At 60.6% G+C, this 17,068-nt stretch overlaps 1 protein-coding gene across 2 annotated transcripts in view; it reads left to right on the forward strand.

Annotated features, from left to right (window-relative positions):
- Nucleotides 1-272: 272 nt before the first annotated feature.
- Nucleotides 273-17,068, forward strand: part of Kiaa0513 (KIAA0513 ortholog) — a 51,205-nt gene continuing 34,409 nt past the window's right edge. The window contains exon 1 of one of the 2 annotated variants that reach the window (XM_027933100.3): nucleotides 273-369. Coding sequence is in view for 1 of the 2 variants with exons in the window: in XM_071604600.1 (XP_071460701.1) it covers nucleotides 1,326-1,408 (83 nt within the window). In the remaining variant the exon portion in view is untranslated. Of the gene's footprint in view, nucleotides 370-1,231; nucleotides 1,409-17,068 lie in introns of those variants that run through there. The other variant, XM_071604600.1, reaches the window with a different exon arrangement.

Consider the following 17,068-nt stretch of genomic DNA (forward strand, 5'->3'; position numbering starts at 1 on the left):
AAGGTGCGGCCGCCGGGCCAGGGACACCGGGTCAGCACCGGGCCAGCACCGCGGCCCCGGCTCCTCGCGGGGCTCCTCCTCCAGCCCTGAGGCCAGGCAACTGCTCCTGCGCGGCGGGGAGCCCCGAGCCAGGAGCGCGAAAGAGCCGCGGACCAGACGGACTCCGCAGGCCGCGCCGCCGTCCCGTGACGCCACGGCGGGGGCGGGGCTCCGCGCCTGCGCAGACGGGCGGGGCGGGCCGGCTGACTGACAGCTCGCCGCGGAGCCTCGGAAGGACCCGGCTGCAAGCGCTCGGCGCAGTCGTCGCAGCCGCCGACCGGACGGCGCCCGCCTGCAGCCCGGTCCTCTGTCTGCCGGCCGCCCGCCACGGTGAGAGGGCCGAGGGTCGCCTGCGGGTTCGCGAGGGGGTGGCCCGGGAGTGATGGGGGAGCTGCGTGCCCGGGACGGGATCTTTGGAGACGCGGGTTCTGCTAGGGGTGACAGATGGCAGCGCGGCGGGTTGGCGGGACGAGGTGCTCCGCGGGGCGACAAGGACGTGGGTCTCCCCTGGTTGGCAAGGGTTTGGGTGTCCGCTGGGCGACAAAGGCTGGGACCTCCTCGAGGTGACAGGTCGAGGTTCGCAGAATGACAACGAGGGGGTCTCCGTGGGAGAGCAGGATGGGGGCAGGTGTGGAGGAAGGGTCCGTGGTTGCCTAGGGCGTGGGTCCTCGAGAGCCGGGGTCTCGACGGGGTTCTGGCTTGCAGGAGGCAGGGTACTAGGGCAAAGGGACTTGATGGCGAGAGGGGCTGCCCCTTGGCTGAGGTCAGCAGATGCTGTGGCTCTGCGGCTTCGGGATGGAACTGGGGTGTAGACTCCGGGGAAAACAGGAAACCCAGACTCCTGGAAGGACCTGCTGGGAGGGTGGCTAGGACCTGGGCGCAGGGCTGTGGGTCAAGTTTGTGTGAGTGGTGGGTTTGAGGGTGCAGCCTGGTGCTCCCGGGCTGGCAGGCCGGGTGGAGGAAAAGCAGTCCCTGACCCAGGGGCTGCCCCGTCAGCTCTGCCGGTGCCCCGCAGCGCTCCTCTCTGCTCCTGAGGTCCCTGAGCATAGCAGTTTATGGAGGGCACAGCAATGTGGATGTGGCTCTGGGAGCTCCTTGAGGACAGCTGGCTCAGGGAGCGGAGCCAGTGTCCAGGTGTTGGTCTTCCTGGAACTGGTGCCTGCCCCCTGGTACTGGCTTCATGTTTCCCTAGGTTGTAGGTTGACTGGACGTGGGAAGATCAAAAGGGGAAGAGGAAGAGGCTTTGTAGTGGCCAGCTCCTCTTCCTCTCTGGGTCAGTGCCGGGCATGAGTGCCAACCTGCAGATTGAGCAGGGACTCACCTCTGAGCTGGCACAGGGGAGGTGCCCACCACGGAACCCGTCCCTGAGGTGAGTCAGTGTTAGAGGCAAGCTGAGAGTGTCCAGACCCAGGCCACCCGCCTGGCCAAGATCCAGCCCCCAGCCTGATGCTCGTGTTTCTGATTCTTCTGACCGGAGGCGGCCTCTGACCTAGACCTGAGGCAGGATGGCCAAAATGCTTGACCCTGAGTGAAGGGGCCTAGGCGGAGTGAGTGGAGTGCCTTCCGTCGGCACCAGTGGAGGAGCCTCCTGTTCTGCAGATCTCCCCTCCAGCTGCCTGGGGTTCTATCTCCACTTTGTTCAGAAATAGCGCTGTGGACGCCTTTGAAGCGCAGGGCAGCGGGCTGTCGAGATCAGCTCGCTGAAAAAGTTGACTCGTGAGATTTTCTTTTTCCATTAGAGATGAAGGTGGCTTAGGACTCAGGCACAGGGAGTCATTGGTTGGTGATGGGCAGGTTATCTCTAGCCTCTGTGTGGCTGTCCTGGGTTTCTGGTGGTTGTCTGTCGATGGTTTGTGTCTGTCTTGCTATTGGACAATCTCACACCTCAAGGCAACAAGAAGCCACCCACGATGGGGATAGATCACTGGCCTTGGGGGTCTGCTGGAGCGTCCCACTCGTGGGGAGTCCGCAAACAGCAGATGTGCCGCTCTCTTTATGACCAGGCTTTGTACCTCCAAAGGTAGGTCATTTGATGGCAGCTCCAGGTGAAGGGGGCTTCTTTAGGCCCTAGGAAAGGTTCAGGTGGGTGAGTCATGCCGATGCCTGCCTCCTGGTTCCTCCTCCCTCCACCTCCGCCTCCTTTCACAAAAGGAAAATGATCGGTTCAAAGGAATATCAGAAACTGTGTTAAAAACTCACCCAGCAGCAGGAAGAAACTGCACAGAGATGAGGGAAGTCCCCGCCCATAGCAGCCCTCCCTTCCAAAGCGCTCCAGAGCTCCCGATCCATCTTCTAGACGAGCCTGGGACTTGGGGCTCCCATACCACTGACGGAGCTGGGGCTGGCGTGCCCAGAGCCGCTCAGCTGGTACAGGCAGAGTGCGGTGTCAATCCCAGCCGCCAAGGCTGGGAGAGGCAGCCGCCCCCAGGGGTGCAGGTGGAGCTGGTATCTGGTGGAATGGGCCTCCAGCCAGACACCCCGTCTCCCCCAAAGGCCTGGGGCAGAGCGCCCTCCCCAGCTCACCCCAAGCTGGCCAGCGCAGCTGCACTGTCAACCCAGATTTGTTTACGATGGTTGAGAAATGGAGCAGGACGTGCGCTTTGCTCAAGTGCCTGGGTTTCCAAAGGGCCCAGGTGTCTTCAGATGTGTGGGGCCAGAGCAAGGCCACTCCAGGGAAACCTGCCCTGGTGGCTTTCCCGTCCCCTCCCGGAAGACAAGGGCTGCGGGGAGGAGGTGCCGTGTTTGTTTACCCAGTGTTCTGTACGTGGCATTGTTGGGGCAGGTGGCACTTCCTTTTTTTCCCCTTTAAGGACAAGCTGTTCTCTTGAGGAAGAGAGGCTTCCGTCCCATTTTCCAGACCTGCGTGGCACGAGGACTCCTGGGGAGGGGGCCTGACCATGCCTGGGCAGGTCAGGGTACAAAACAGCACTAAAAGTGGGGCCACCTGGGGCCACACGGGTGAAGTGTAGACCTGGGCCCGAGAGGGTCCGCCTGCTGTCTGATCGGGATGCCGTGTTCTCTTGTGACAGTACCTTGGTGAGGGACCCGGGGGAAACAAGGATACTCGCTGCCCTTCATTCCAGTGCTAAACCTGTGCTCATGAGCCAGGAGGGTCTTGGGAGCTGTGGTTGACAAGGTCCCAGGACCAGAGGACAGACCTCATAGTTAGAAAGCTTTCAGCTTCTGGACCTCGATCGCCTGCCCCATTCCATCTCTCCCTGAAGCTTCTCAGTTCCCTTGGGGAGAAGTTCACACCTGTTCCCATGGTCTGCCAGGTGACCTACAGGTCCTGGCCAGCCTCACCTGCTTTTCCAGCTCAGCAGGTACCACTCTCACTCACAAAGGTCCCACCTTCTTTTTGGGCCTCTGGCATACCCAGCTCACTCTGCCACAGGGCCTTTGCATTGGCTCTGACCGCCATCAGATTTGCCCATGAGCACCTCCTTGTCGTTCAGGTCTGCTTCAATATCACATCCTCAGCATGACCTTCCCTAAAACAATCAAATGATGTCCCTTTTTCCTCTGGTCCCTAGCCCACTTGCTCTGTTATATTGCATTGTTCTATTTTCTTCAAAACTATATCAGAAATGACCTTGCTTTTTAGAGAATGCTTCTGACATCTCTTCCCTGTTCGCTGCTGCCCCAGCTCTTCCTGTTGGTGCAGCACAAATGCAGACAGTGCCTGGCTTACAGCAGGTGCTCGGGGAGGACTCCCGAGGGCGGGAGAGACAGCCAGGCGTCTTCAGGGTGGAAGGCAGTGGACAGTAGTTGGTTTTCTCTTACCAGAGGCAGTGGAGCGGCGCCCGACCACTGGGCAGAACTGGGGCGGGAGGCGGTAGGGAAACCAGTGACCCTCGGGCTCCACTTTCTTGGGCACAAGAACAAAGTACCACAAACTGGGAGGCTCAAGACACCAGCGCTTTCTTCCCTCCGTTTCTGGAACCCAGAAGTCCCCAGTCAAGGGTGGCTGACGGGTTCCTTCTGGGGTCTCAGAGAGAGACCGCCACCTCTCCAGGTTCTGGTGGTCGCCGGTGACCCCCGCTGCGTCTCCACGTGTAGCCCCGTCACTCAGACTCTGCCTCAGGTCACAGGGCCACAGGCTCCCTGCTCTGTCCCCACATCTCTCCCCCCTGTGCCTCGGTCTCTTCCTGGACGCAGGTCCGCCTGCCCCCGCCCACCCTTCCTGGCCTCATACCCGCAGAGGCCCTGGTTCCAAATAAGTTCCGCACAGTTTCTGGGCTGGAATTTCAGTGTGTCTTTTTGTGGGGACACAATTCACCCCGTGATACCTTCTAACTTCCAGATCAAGTGACATTTTAAAAGGAAAATGTGGCAGAGGTTAGGGTTATTTTTAGGGGTAATTACTGGGTATTTTTACGGGGAGCATCAATGAACCTCTCAGCTTTCGAGGTGAAGGACTGTAGGTACATGGGCACATGCTCCCCGAGAGGAGAGCGGGGTCCAGCGTTCCAGTGACCTGCCCCAGGGCACCAAGCCAGCAGATGGCGGGGTGACTGTCGAGCCCCCGGACGAGTCTCCTTGCTCTCAGATTTTAACACCCGTGGCCTCTACCCTACTGATGGGAGGCTGGACTCCACAGGGACAGGGTTCCTTCCAGAGCTTTTGGCTTGATGCTGTCCAGGTCGTGGAGGGGCAGCAGCTCCTGGCCTTCAGCAAGAGAGGAGGGACCCAGCCTTGGGCTGCCCGTCAGGAGGGGCCGCGCTGTCCCGTGCGGTGGACAGGTCTATTGCAGCGGAGCTGGTTCTGGGCTTCGGGGTGTCTCCAGTCCAGCTGGGAGTGAGCCCTGCAGGAGTGCAGGCGGCTGCTCTCGTGGGAGCAGGTGGTGGGCAGAGCTGGTGGTGGGCACACCACCACACAGGCATCTGGGCCCTCACGCCCCTTGTGTTCCGAGCTGGCACCCCACCTCGCTGGCACCCCACCTCGCTGGCACCCCCACCTCGCTGGCACCCCACCTTGCTGGCACCCCACCTCTCCTGCTGAGATCTGTTTGTGCTGTTGGACTCGGGGGTCCTGCAGCTGCAGCCAGGTTCAGGTGACATGAAGAGAGGCCAGTGAAAGTGAGGTCCCCTCCCCTTCCTCCGGGCCACCTCGGCCTCTCCGTCCCCGTCCAGAGAGCCAAGGCTCCCTGAGCGCCCTTACCGATCACCTCTGCGCCCTCCCTCCCAAGCCCTTCCTTCCTCCTCTTTCAAAAGGAGAAAACCCTCTCTGCAGTTCCCCGCAGACGGGCTTGTCCCCAGGAGTCCACTGACCGGGTCCCTGCTCAGCTTTACAGGGGGAGAAGGTGTGGAGGAGACGCCCCCAGGGGGCACAGGGGTCAGTGTGGGGACAGTGCTTCCGGTCAGGTGGTCTCCAGAGCTCTTCTCCTTATACTTCACGTGGTGGGACGTGGACCAAGGACCCAAAGGAAAGCAGCGGGAGAGGAGGTGGCTCTCTGTCCTGAGGGTCCTGGCCCTGGCACGTGTCTATTGGGTCTGCTGCGCGGAGCCCAGCCACCTGCTCCCTACTCGCTGGGTGGCCTCCAGCCCTGCCGAGGACACTCGGGGGCCCCTGTGCTGTCACGATGAGAAGCTGGGCAGGGTGAGATGGGGCTTGTCCCTGTCACCACACAGACCCAGGCCACCCTTCCCCGGGCCCTGCTTCTTCCCCGTCCTGTCTGCTTTGATCCCTCCCCAGGCTGAGTGCCTCGGAGGCCCCCTGGGTGCCAGCTTGTCCCCAGCGTCCTCAGCCGTCCCCTCTGAGAGCGACACCCTGCTGTGGGGTCCTCTGCCCACCTTGCCCTCCTGGCCTGTGGCCTGATTGGGTGGAGACCCGGCACCCTCTGGCCCCAGGGCCCTGGACGGGGCAGCGCCCCACTTTCCTTCCTTCATGTCGTCCTTTCTTCCCGCAGCCTGTCGGGGTGCTCTGTGCAGCATCCCGCACCTGTTCCAAGTGGACCCTTCAGTTTTTAGTAACTTGACCGAGTGGCCGACCATCATCGAAGTCTAATTTTAGAACACTTCCATCACCCTAAAACAGAAACCCCTCTGCGTTGGCTCCTCTCCCCTCCCCCAGCCCTGGCAACCGCTAATCTGCTTCCTGTCTCTAGGGATTTGTGGGGTCTGGACTTTTCATATACAGGCATCGAACAGTCCGTGGCCCTTGGTGACCGTGGTCATGGACGGCCGTCCCAGCCCCTGCTCCTGCTGCTGGTGGGTGTTTCTGGGTGTTTGGGTCCTGAGGGAGTGTGGTGCCTTCCGCACCTCGGCCTCCCGGCTCCCCCTGCCCTGCAGACCCACCTCTGACTGGGGGCTGGACAAGCGAGGGGGGCACCGCTGGGCATCCTGTGGACGCCACGGCCGAGCTCGTTTGCATTGCGTCCTTCTTTCCACCGACACCCGTCTGTCCCAGGCCCAAATCTGGGGCGGGTTCTGGTGCCAGCAGCTGGGCCCCCCAGCTCTGGGACCTCCCGCCTTCCTTGACCCTCTGCGGCTTGGTGGCCAGGGAGGAGCCTGCGTGGAGCAGAGCCGCTCGTCCTCAGGGCTGTCTGCGCCCCTGGAAGCCTCCACCTGCCCCAGGTGGGAGGTGGCGGCCAGGCCTGTGCCCTGCGGGGGTGAGTTCCAGCAGAGGAAGGAGAGGGGGGTTCCTCCTGGCTGCTGACCCCACTGGGGCCGGCCGCCCAGCGTCACGCAGCCCTGAGCAGCTCTTCAGCAACGTCCTTCCCGCCCAGGTGTGTTCTGGCCTTTGTGTCCCAGCCCAGTGTGACTCAGAGCCAATGACTCACAGCCACCAAGTGGCCAATGAGCTGGGGCAAGTGAGGATCTGGAGACAGGCGCGAGCGGGGGTGGAACATGCCAGAGCCCGAGCTCCAGGGGCTGCTGTCACGCTGACGGCCAGGGAGGGTGGGGTGGGCCCAGGACGCCAGGGAGCAAAACCCAGCCTGGAGGAGACCGCCCACCAACCGCCCAGCAGAGCAGAGGCCCCACCCGGGCTGAGCAGGGGGAGGGGGAGGGACGAGGCCAGCCGGGCAGACCAGGTTTGTAATGGAACAAAGGAAACGGAACCAGCCCCTAGAGGAAGGGGAGAGGCAGGTGGCCCCCTCCTCACCTCGGGGTCACATTGGAATCCCAGGCCCAGCGTGATAAGCAGGGCCTCGCTGTCCCCTCCTGGGGGATGAGGCGTCCACGGCACCATCACGACTCTGTGAGAGCTGAAGTCCCAGGTGCATCTGGCGTGGGCAGCGAGCAGTAGCCTCTCCGCTGCCACCTCCTACCTCCCCAGGGAGCCTGTGCTGCCCAGTGGGGTCCTGCCTCTCTTCTCCCTGCTGTGAAGTCCACTCCATGCACACACGGCCAGGGGCAGCTGCTTCCTAGAATCAAAGGCAGATCGTGGCATTCTCCAGATTCAACCCTAACCTTCTCCACGGCTCCTGGGACATATCCCCAAGTCCTTTCCTTGGCCTCCAGAACCAGGCCTCAAAGCCCCGGCCCACTCCCTCCCTCAGCCTGGCGCAGCAGGAGCCAACGCTCTGGTCCCACAGTGGCCAGACTCCTGCCAAGGCCGCGTGTCCCCTTCATGGCTTCTGAGGGCCGCAGTTCTGGGCCTCGGTGGAAGAGCCTTCTCAGGAAGGAGGAGCACCTGCCCACCCAGCATAGCCCAGCCCCGTCCAGCAGCCTCATGTGGACAGTGAAGGAAACAGACGACGCTTATTTTGTTACTAGTTTTTGTTATTGTTTCTGGTGCTGGGATTGAACCCAGGGTGCTGTACCACGGAGCCACATCCCTGCCCTTTTTGTTTTTATTTTGAGACAGGGTCTCGCTGAGTTGCTTAGGGTCTTGCTGCGTTGCCCAGGCTGGCCTTGAACTTGCCGTCCTCCTGCCTTAGTCTACTGAGTCTCTGGGGTTACAGGTGTGCACCCCTGCACCGGCTTGTTAATAGACTTTATCTAACCAGTGAATCTAAAATATCTCATTTCCACTCACAGTCGGCATCAACGTTATCAAGAAGACATTTTACGTTCTCTTTTCATTTAAAGCCTGAACTCCCAAGTGGTCCGCACATCCCTGTCTGTTCACAGCCATGTGTGGCCAGCGGCCAGCCTAGTGGGCGGCTCAGCTCTGATCCGTTAGATACTCCTGTTGTATTCAGAGCTGTGCGCTGTGATTTCTGTTGACACCTTTGCTCTCTGACTAGAGGGTAGGCTCCCTGAGGCCGTGTGGGCCGGGGCGTTGGTTTCTGCAGTGCTGTAAGAGCAGGTGGAGGCTCTTGAATGGCTAAAGGAACGGACGGTGGAGCCCACTCCTCACAGGGCGGCTGAGCAGACCCACGTGGAGCCTGTTCTCACCCTGCAGCTCAACGCACAAGCTCCTTGGAACCAAACACACTGTTTCCTGTGGAGACTTTCATCAGAGTCTGTGCTCTGCTGGCCTAATCCGCCGTGACGCAGGACTACAGGAGGGGTCTGCAGCAGGAGCAGCTGGAGGATGAGACCCTGGAGTTGCTGCCGCCCGGGGTTTAGGTAGAGCAGGGATTTCCAGGTGGGGGCAATGTCTGGGGACATGTGGTCGTCACAGCTGGGGTGCTCCTGCCACGTGATGGGTAAGGCCAGAGGTTCCCCTAGGATCCCTGCACAGGGGAGCCACCCCAGGGAGCACTCAGCCCACGGCTGGCAGCAAGAAGCACGTTGGTGGCTCCATGTGCTCATATTGGCCGCCGGCTCAGAGGTGCCTTGGAAACATCAGGAAGGTCGTTAGTGCCCAGCAGCCTGGAGCTCCACGCAGGCCCCAGCTCCCCACGCCCCTCTCCTGCCTTGCGTTTCCTGTCCTGGAAGGACACGCTGAACAGGAGCTGCCTTCAGGGAAGCCCTGGGCACCTTGGACTACCTGCTGCCGAGGGGGGCTCCGGGGGGGCTCCGGAGCTGTCCCGAGAGCCCCTGCGCCTGACATGGTCCTGAGGGCTCTTCAGCTGCCTCGGAAGCCAAGCCAGCCCTCCAGCAGGACCCTCCTCGCCTGCAGAGTCTGCCCACCCCCACCCCGGCTCCCAGGAGCAGGAGTCCCTCCGCCTAGCGGCACTGAGGTGCAGAACTGCGTTTTCACAATTGTCCCACAGGAAGGCCCAGAAGGAGAGGACGGAGAAGCGGCTGAGTATGCTTCAGTGTTCAGGTGCCGGGGACATTTCCAAATGCAAGAGTGGGCCGCAGTTCTCCCCCACCCTCCGCTGCGCCTCCGTCTGAATCTTCTCAGGGGGCCAAGACAGACCACCTCCCGCCTGCCACTTTGCCCGTGTGCCTTCCGGGTCTGGAATAGCTTCCCTGCCTGCCCGTCACACTCAGGCTCGGCTCAGTGGCCCCCAAGGACAGTCTCTTGCCGTGTGCCCAGGCGGGACCGGGCTCTGTGCTCCTGTGGCCTCTGCTCCCAAGTGCGGGCTCAGCACGTTGCTGACGTGTGGAACCTGTCACCCTCTGCACCCCTTTGGAAGCGAGGGGCCTCGTGCTGCTCATCTTGGCTTCCCTGGGACACATGGCAGTTCCTGGGACCCAGCAGGACTTAATCACCAGTTGTCAAATCACCCGAAGTCTACAGGGTGACACCTTCTATCCTGTCTGTGCCCCATGCTGCCCTGCCAAGAAGAAAGGGGGTGTGAGTGGCAGGGAGGTGACAGCTGTCTTCATCAGCCCCGGGGGATGCAGTCCCAGGCTGTGCAAGCACAGATGACAAGCCAGTCCAGGGCAAGAGCTGGCCTGCCTTTGCCTGCTGGGCACAAGGTGGGCGGAAGGTGGGGACGCTGGCAGTTGCTGCTGTGACTGTGGGCTGACTTCACCTGCCCCTCACTGTCCTGTGGCTCAGTGTCCCTCTTGAGTCTGTGTCTAGCCTGTCCTTTCCCCGGCTCCCTGTCCCTCTCACCTGCCCCCACCCCCGCCCCATCCTCAGCTGGCCTGCCCGTGTCCCCTGGAGTGGGAAGCAGACTCTCCAGTGCTTTGGAGGAAATGCCAGTTTCCCAAGTCAGCAGCAGCCTGGCTCCTCTTCAAACGGGAGCCTGCAGATGGCCTTTTCCCTGGGCGTTGGCGCAGGGCAGTTAGCTCGCCCAGTGCACGGCCCCCGTGGAGGGTCTGGAGTGCCGCAGGCAGCCCGTGTCCCACAGCGGAAAACCAGGGCAGCGACATAAAGAGGAACGGCTTATTGAGAACTCAGTTTTGGAAGTTCTGGTCCAGGGCTGGGCCACCCTCAGGCAAGGGCAGCGCGTCGTGGGTGTGGGAGCAGTCCCACCTCAGGCCTGAGCACAGAGGGGACAAGCAGGGTCACTCCTGCAGAGGACCTTCTGTTAGCCCCAGCTTTTGAAGGTCTACGGCCACTCCCAGTGGTGCCATCCTGGGGACAGAGCCTTTAACGTGAGCCCTTGGGGGACACTCAGGGTACACCCAAAGCCTGGCTTCACCTGTACCCCAACAGCAGATGGGGGAGGGCCCCCTGCACACCACGTGCAGCGGGCTGTGACGTCGGGCTCTGCGTGGCTTCATCTAGACTTGGTCTTGTCCTGCCTCCATAGTGGACTGTCCACCTTACTAAGCCTGAGATGTCTTCATCCAGAGAATGGGGGTGGTAACAGACTTAGCCCCGCGTTCCTGGGGATTTAAGTCAGGTTGCGAGGCGTTAACTTGGCGCTTGGCAGTGGGGGGCAATTACTATTCAGTTGGTCAGCACCCTGGAGTCCTAGCAGTGCGCCATCGGAGAAGCACAGCCCGCGGGGCTTCCTCACCCCGGGCTCCGTCTCCAGGGCGCTGGGGGCCAGGGCTCACAGCCGTGCCCAGAGGTGTACCAGAGGTTGCAGAGAAGAGGTGGCAGGGCCTTCTTTGACTTGTCTGAAAATGCCCATCTGTACTCAGAGGAGTTTTTACAGAAAGAAAGGTTTTAGAAAAATGTGACTGAACATAACTTCTGTAATGAGTGGCATCAAAATCTTGAAGATATTCAATACAAAAGGGCTCATCTCATCTCAGAGCACTCCGGTGCTGCTGACCTGCAGTCAGGAGCCACAGACAGCAACCAGCGGAGGGCCTTCTCCCTCAAGCAGTCCCTCCCCCTCCCTCTCCCTCTCTCTCCTTCTCCCTCCCCCTCCTACCCCCTCCCTCTCTCTCTCTCTCTCCCCCCCTCTCCCTCCCACCTCCCTCTTCCTCTCCCTCTCTTTCCCTCTCCTCCCCCTCGCATCCCCTTCCTCTCTCTTCCTCTCCCTCCCACCCCCTCCCTCTCTCTCCCTCTCCCCCCTCCCTCTCTCTCCCTCTCCCTCCCACCCCCTCCCTCTCTCTCCCTCTCCCTCCCACCCCCTCCCACCCCCTCCCTCTCTCTCCCTCTCCCCCCTCCCTCTCTCTCCCTCTCCCTCCCACCCCCTCCCTCTCTCTCCCCCCTCCCTCTCCCTCTCCCTTTCTCTGTCACTCTCTGATCTCTGGAAGAACCCAGCAGGGACAGTCTGATCAGAGGCTCCTGGTGGGATGACTCCTCCATGTGCTTTAGGGCCTGCTGTGTCCCCAAAGCCTGTCTGATGTGCTGCATTAAAGCTGAGTCTGGGGGAGGATCCTAGGAGGACCCCCCATTCTGCAGCAAATGAGGCCACAGTGGGAAACTGGGGTAGATCACTCCAGGAGAAAGGACAAGATGGGGCCCAGAGGTGGCAGGGGCCAGGTCCTGGCGTCCCTGTGCTGGAACCCCGCCACCTGCCCGGGCCCAGCCCTGTGCAGAGAGCTCTGCGTCCAGCTGCAGCTGAGCCCGGGCTCTGTGACTCCCCCCTGCAGAGTGGCAGACTGCTCCCCACCCGCCGGGCACTCTCGTCCTGTCCTGTGCCCACGCCCAGGGGTGACCAGACACCTTTAGACAAACTTTTCTTGCTCCTGAGAACCTGAGTGGTGGGGGGAAGGAAGCCTTTGTCAGCCAGACCTCACATGGCACCTCCACACATGACACCCTCTGCATGTGGCACCCCCACCAGGCCCGGGCTCCCCCACATGGCTGTCCTGTCAGCTGCTCCTTACCCTGCGCAGTTTACAACTAAGAGGCCCCTGGGGTGCAGAGCACCCCTCTGAGACATGGCAGGTGAGAAGGCCCTGTCGGGCATATCTCCACCCCCTACCCTGGCTGGGGCCTTGGAGCTCAGCCAGCGAGCCCACTCCACCTCCTGAGCCCACTCCGCCTCCTGTGTCCCCGGGCCCCCCTGTGTTTCAGGGTCCTCACACGCACTGCAGCTGCGGGAGTCCCTGCAGCCAGCTGTGGGCTGGCAGAGCTGGGGTGACTCATCCCCTTCTCGGCAGGAAGAGCTGGGAGGAAGGGACACGGCTCTAGGACCCACACTGGGCCAGGTCCTGGTGAGTGCTGCAGCCATGCAGCCGAGGAGGCTGGGGTCCCAGGGTCCCTTTTGCTAGGTAAGGGACTACCGCGTTAATTCACAGTAAAATTGGCCTTTTTTTTTTTTTTTTTTAAGATACTGGGAATTCACCCGGGTGCTCAGCACTGCGCTACCTCCCCAGCCCCGTTTTCCTCTTTTATTGTGGGGCAGGGTCTCACTTCGTCACCCAGGCTGGCCTCGAGCTTGCCATCCTCCCGCGGTGGCCTCCTGGGTTGCTGGAATTACAGGCATGAGCTACCAGCCACACCCAGAAAATCTGACCTCTTTTGCCGTACATTTCAAAATGTGCAGCTTTGTGTCATCTCTACCACATTCGATTAGGACAGCGTTTCCTCACCCCAAAGCTCCCTGGGGCCCTCCCTCCCATCTTTTCCACACCTCCCTGTCGCCAACCCCTGGCAGGGCTTCGCTCCCTCTTTGGAGAAGGTCCTAGAATGCAATTGTGGCCCCCGATGGGTCTCTGAGAAGGATTTCTCTGCCCATGTGACACGCCTGAGGCTGACCTGGGCTGCAGAGGAGCCCCTGGCTGAGCAGGCAGGAGCCTGGCCCCCAGGTGGGCCGCCTGCTCCCTGTCCCGGGCCTGATTCCAGTGTCTGCTGATTGTGGAGAATTGCGACAAACCTTGGGCGCAGGGTTTTGGAGAAGTAAGTTTTCCCTTCGTCGGACAGATGCAGGCCCAGGAGGGGGCTGCTGGGCAAGGTCCCCTTCCTCGCCCCACGTTTCACGGTGAGAAGCTCCGGGCCTCTGTGTAGAATTCCAAGGAAGGTGAGGCGAGGTCCACCCTCCAGGAGATGGCGGGGGTCCTTCCAGAGGGTCTGGCAGGGGGTGAGAGGGAGAGCTGCACCCCCTGCAGCCAGGGCCCTGGTCCAGGCTGGCAGGGAGGGGCGCTCCCGGGACTTCCTCCTGGGCCTTGGGGCTAGGCGTGGGCTGTCTGGTTTCCAAGTGCGGAGCTCTGTTGTTTCCGTTGGGAGTGAAGCTGCCACAGGGGTTCTCTGCGGCCCCTCCTCCTCTCCCCTCCTGCCCAGGCTCCTCAGCATTCCCTCTGAGGATAGCTCTTGGGTTTTCGTTGGTCTGTTTCAGTTACTCAGGCCACGTGCCTGCTGGCCAGCGCTCTACCACTGAGTCACGTCCTGGCCCTCTTTAATTTTTATTTCGAGGCAGGGTCTTACTAAGCTGCTGAGGCTGGCCTCCCCCTTGCCCTCCTCCTGCCTCAGCCTTGCCAGTCCTTGTAAAGACACGGGCACCGCGCCTGGCCCTGTCGAGCTTTTGCTTTATGTACGGTGCGTGTGCGTGTCGAGGGGTATTGGCGTACACACAATCTGTATCTTACCACTGGAAGTGGGATGTGCGACCGACCACGTGGTTCCCGTTATGTGGTAGTTCTCACAGGTACAGCTGTATTCACTAAAGACCTCTGGAGCCAGTACTGTAATTTTTGTTTCCAAGTATTGGGGGTATTTGAAAGACCTCAGGAGGAGACGCACTCTCCTGCTACTGGCCAGGGCTTCCTGGTTGGGCGTTCCTCTCCTTCCTCTGTGTCCTGGGCTTCCTCGTGTCAGGTCCCCTCTGTCTGAGGAGGTTGGTAAATTGGAAGCAAGTCCATTGGCTGCTGATTGGCATGGAAGGGTTTCATTCTGGAAGAATTTTTTAAATTGGTGGGTATAGGCTTCCAGATGACCTGTTGTTTTAGGAGTTAAAAAACACTGCTTCAATGGGCGCGGTGGCCACCCCTGTAACCCCAGTAGCTCGGGAGGCTGAGGCAGGAGGATCCTGAGTTCAAAGCCAGCCTCAGCAGTGGCGAGGTGCTCAGCGACTCAGTGAGGCCCTGTCTCTAAATAAAATACAAAATAGGCCTGGGGTGTGGCTCAGTGGTCGTGTGCCCCTGACTTCAATCCCTGGTACAAAACTAAGGCCAGTCTCAGCAACTCAGCGAGGCCCTAAGCAACTCAGCGAGGCCCTGTCTCTAAATAAAGAGTGAAACGGCTGGGGACGTGGTTAAGCGCCCCCAGGCTCAATCTCTGGTATGAAGAAGAGAAAACGCTGGTCCCTCCTGTAGCTTCTGAGACTCCGGAAGCCTGCGAGGCTGGGCCCTCTGCCTGCCCGTCACCCGCAGGCTTCTCCGTGGCTGCGAGCTTGCTGGGCGCCCCTGGATTCCAGGAGTTCCACGGTGTGATTTCTCGGGGTTCAGCGAGCTGCTTGCGTCTGCAGGTTCATGCCCTTTGCCACATTCGGGGGTTTGGCCGCTCGTCTTTCCTTCCCCAGGCTCTTCCTGTCCTCCTCCTGGGGCACTCAGGCCCTTTCCCACCCCCACCGTCCCCAGGCTCGGTTCCTCTGAACCCTTTTCCCTCGCCGTCCAGGTTGGGTCTGTTTGTCCCTCTCTTGGTGCCCGTGACTCTGCTCTGTCGTCTTCGTCTGGCCCTTGAGCGTAGCCAGTGGGTCTTTAAATTTCCATTTCTGTGTTTCCGATTCTAAAATTTTCACTTTGTTTCCCTTGGTCTTCCTTTTCCTTCCTCAGACTGAGCTTCCCCTTGGCCTCAGGAGTGGCCCTGATGTCCTTGCCGGCTGGGCAGGGCTGTGCCGTCCTGGCTGGAGATGCCCCGCCCAGCCGTTCCCTGGCCCTTCTGCTGTGGAGTGGGGTGACCCGACGTCCTGAGTGGAGTGAGGGGCCACGGCCTTGCCGAGCCCCCGGGGAGTGTCGGCACCTTGCAGCCCCGACAGTTTGGGGTCAGGTTCTGAGTCCTCCTGGCCTCCTGTGAGCCTCCAACTCTGCTGTGTCCCCACCCTTTGCCTGGCTGGTCCCATGGCCCCGTGAGCCACTCCACAGCTGTTCTGCAACCGGGTAGTGAACATTCCTGGCCTTCAGGACCCAGAGCCCAGAGTGACGCATGTCACTCCCACGTGGCCTGGGAGTGAGCCAGGGGCTCCCGTGACCTTGTGGGCAGCTGTCCTGAGCCCACCCTTGCCGTGTTCTCCCACAGTGTCCCCATCCTGGGTGGGCCCATCCGACCCCCTGTGGATGCCGTGATTTCTTCCTATTCCTACGTACCTCTGGTGAAGTCTGACCATGGATCAGGCTCACTAGGACATAAATGGCAGTAGCAAAAGGGACCTTTGTGACAGCACACTGCAGTGGAACCACCAGTGTCACTACTGCCTCACTCGGGGCCATTTAAGTAACACCAGTGCCCACACATACCATCCCAGCTACTCAAGGGGCAGAGGCAGGAGGATTGCAAGTTTGAGGCCAACCTGGACAACTTAGCAAGATCCTGTCTCAAAATCAAAAGGGCCAGTGGTAAATCTCAGGGGTAGAGCACCTCTGGGTTAAACCCTAGTACCCCCCCCCCCACACACACACACACAAGACCAGGTTCCCTTGCGCACAAGCCCCATGGTGCCAGACCTGATGCCCGACACTGCTCGGAGACTACCAGTGGGGTAGCATACACAGGGTAGATACGCTGCACCTCTTGGGCAGGTCAGAACAGGGCAGCCTGAGACTTTACTGCACTACTCAGAAGGGCATTAAGAACTGCTTATTTCTGAGAATCTCTGTGTAGTGTTCTCAGACCCCAGATGACTGTGGGTAACTGGCAGAACTCGACAGGAGGACGGCTCACTTCCCTTCCCCAGGAGGTAGGGCTTCTCACACAGGCCTCTGCTTCCACTGGGACTGAGCTCCTTCTGTGCCTGAGGACAGGGAGAGAAAGGGGGGTTTCCACCATCTTGACCACTGAGGCTTCAACTGGAATGGAGGGTTCCTGCCCTCAGGGTCTTAGGTCCCTGCTCACAGGCCCCACTATGTGCTGGAATCACTGGGTCTGAGGCCCAGAGAGCAGGAGAGAGAGGACAAAAGGGACCCCAGGCGGCCAGGCCCCGATCCTCAAGCCAAGCCTGGGGCTCTCCGGCCACAGTGCTGCTGCGTTTGGCTCCCGGGCTCTCCTTGGGGTGAATGGCAGACTCCTGTCACTCTGGTAGTAGAGCACCCTCTGGTCTTCTCCCTCACCTCCCTGCTGCGATGGCTCTGCATGTTCTGCCCAGGTGCTGAAGTCACGTGGAGGGGGCGAGACCGGGCAGGTGGGACTGACTCACAGGAGGACACCAGCTTCAGAGGCCTTAGAGAATCTGGGTTAGACCAAGAAATGAGGAAGTCAGGATGTATCTGGCCCAGGAAAACTGCGGTTTGTGTGGGGAAAGAGGAAACAGGGTGGGTGGTTAGGCAAGTGCTGGCATGAGCCCGACAGGCAGAGCCACGGGGATCTCTGGAGCCCTTGTCCTCGAGACTGTCCCTCTGTACAGAGTGGAAGGGGTCCTCAGCCCCTGCTTGGACTCTCAAGTTGGAGCAAATAAGTTTGTAGCCAAAGGAGGTTCATTCCTCTCCACCAGGAGCACAGGTGCGACATCCGCAATCAGAAAGTCGGAAATGCAAAATACTCCCAAATCTGAAACCAACACGGTGTCCAAGTGGAAGACCCTCACCTGACCTGTGCCCGCGGCAGGACACAGGCACGCTGCGTGCATTGTGCACAGGGACTTTCCTCTGTGACTTTAAGGCTCTGTGGAAAATCAGTGGACGTTGTGTTCACACTGGGTCCACCCCAGGCCGTCTCCAGGTCGAGGAGTAGGTGCCCGTACTCC

The sequence above is a fragment of the Marmota flaviventris genome, chromosome 18, assembly GCF_047511675.1.
Source record: "Marmota flaviventris isolate mMarFla1 chromosome 18, mMarFla1.hap1, whole genome shotgun sequence".
NCBI lineage: Eukaryota > Metazoa > Chordata > Mammalia > Rodentia > Sciuridae > Marmota > Marmota flaviventris.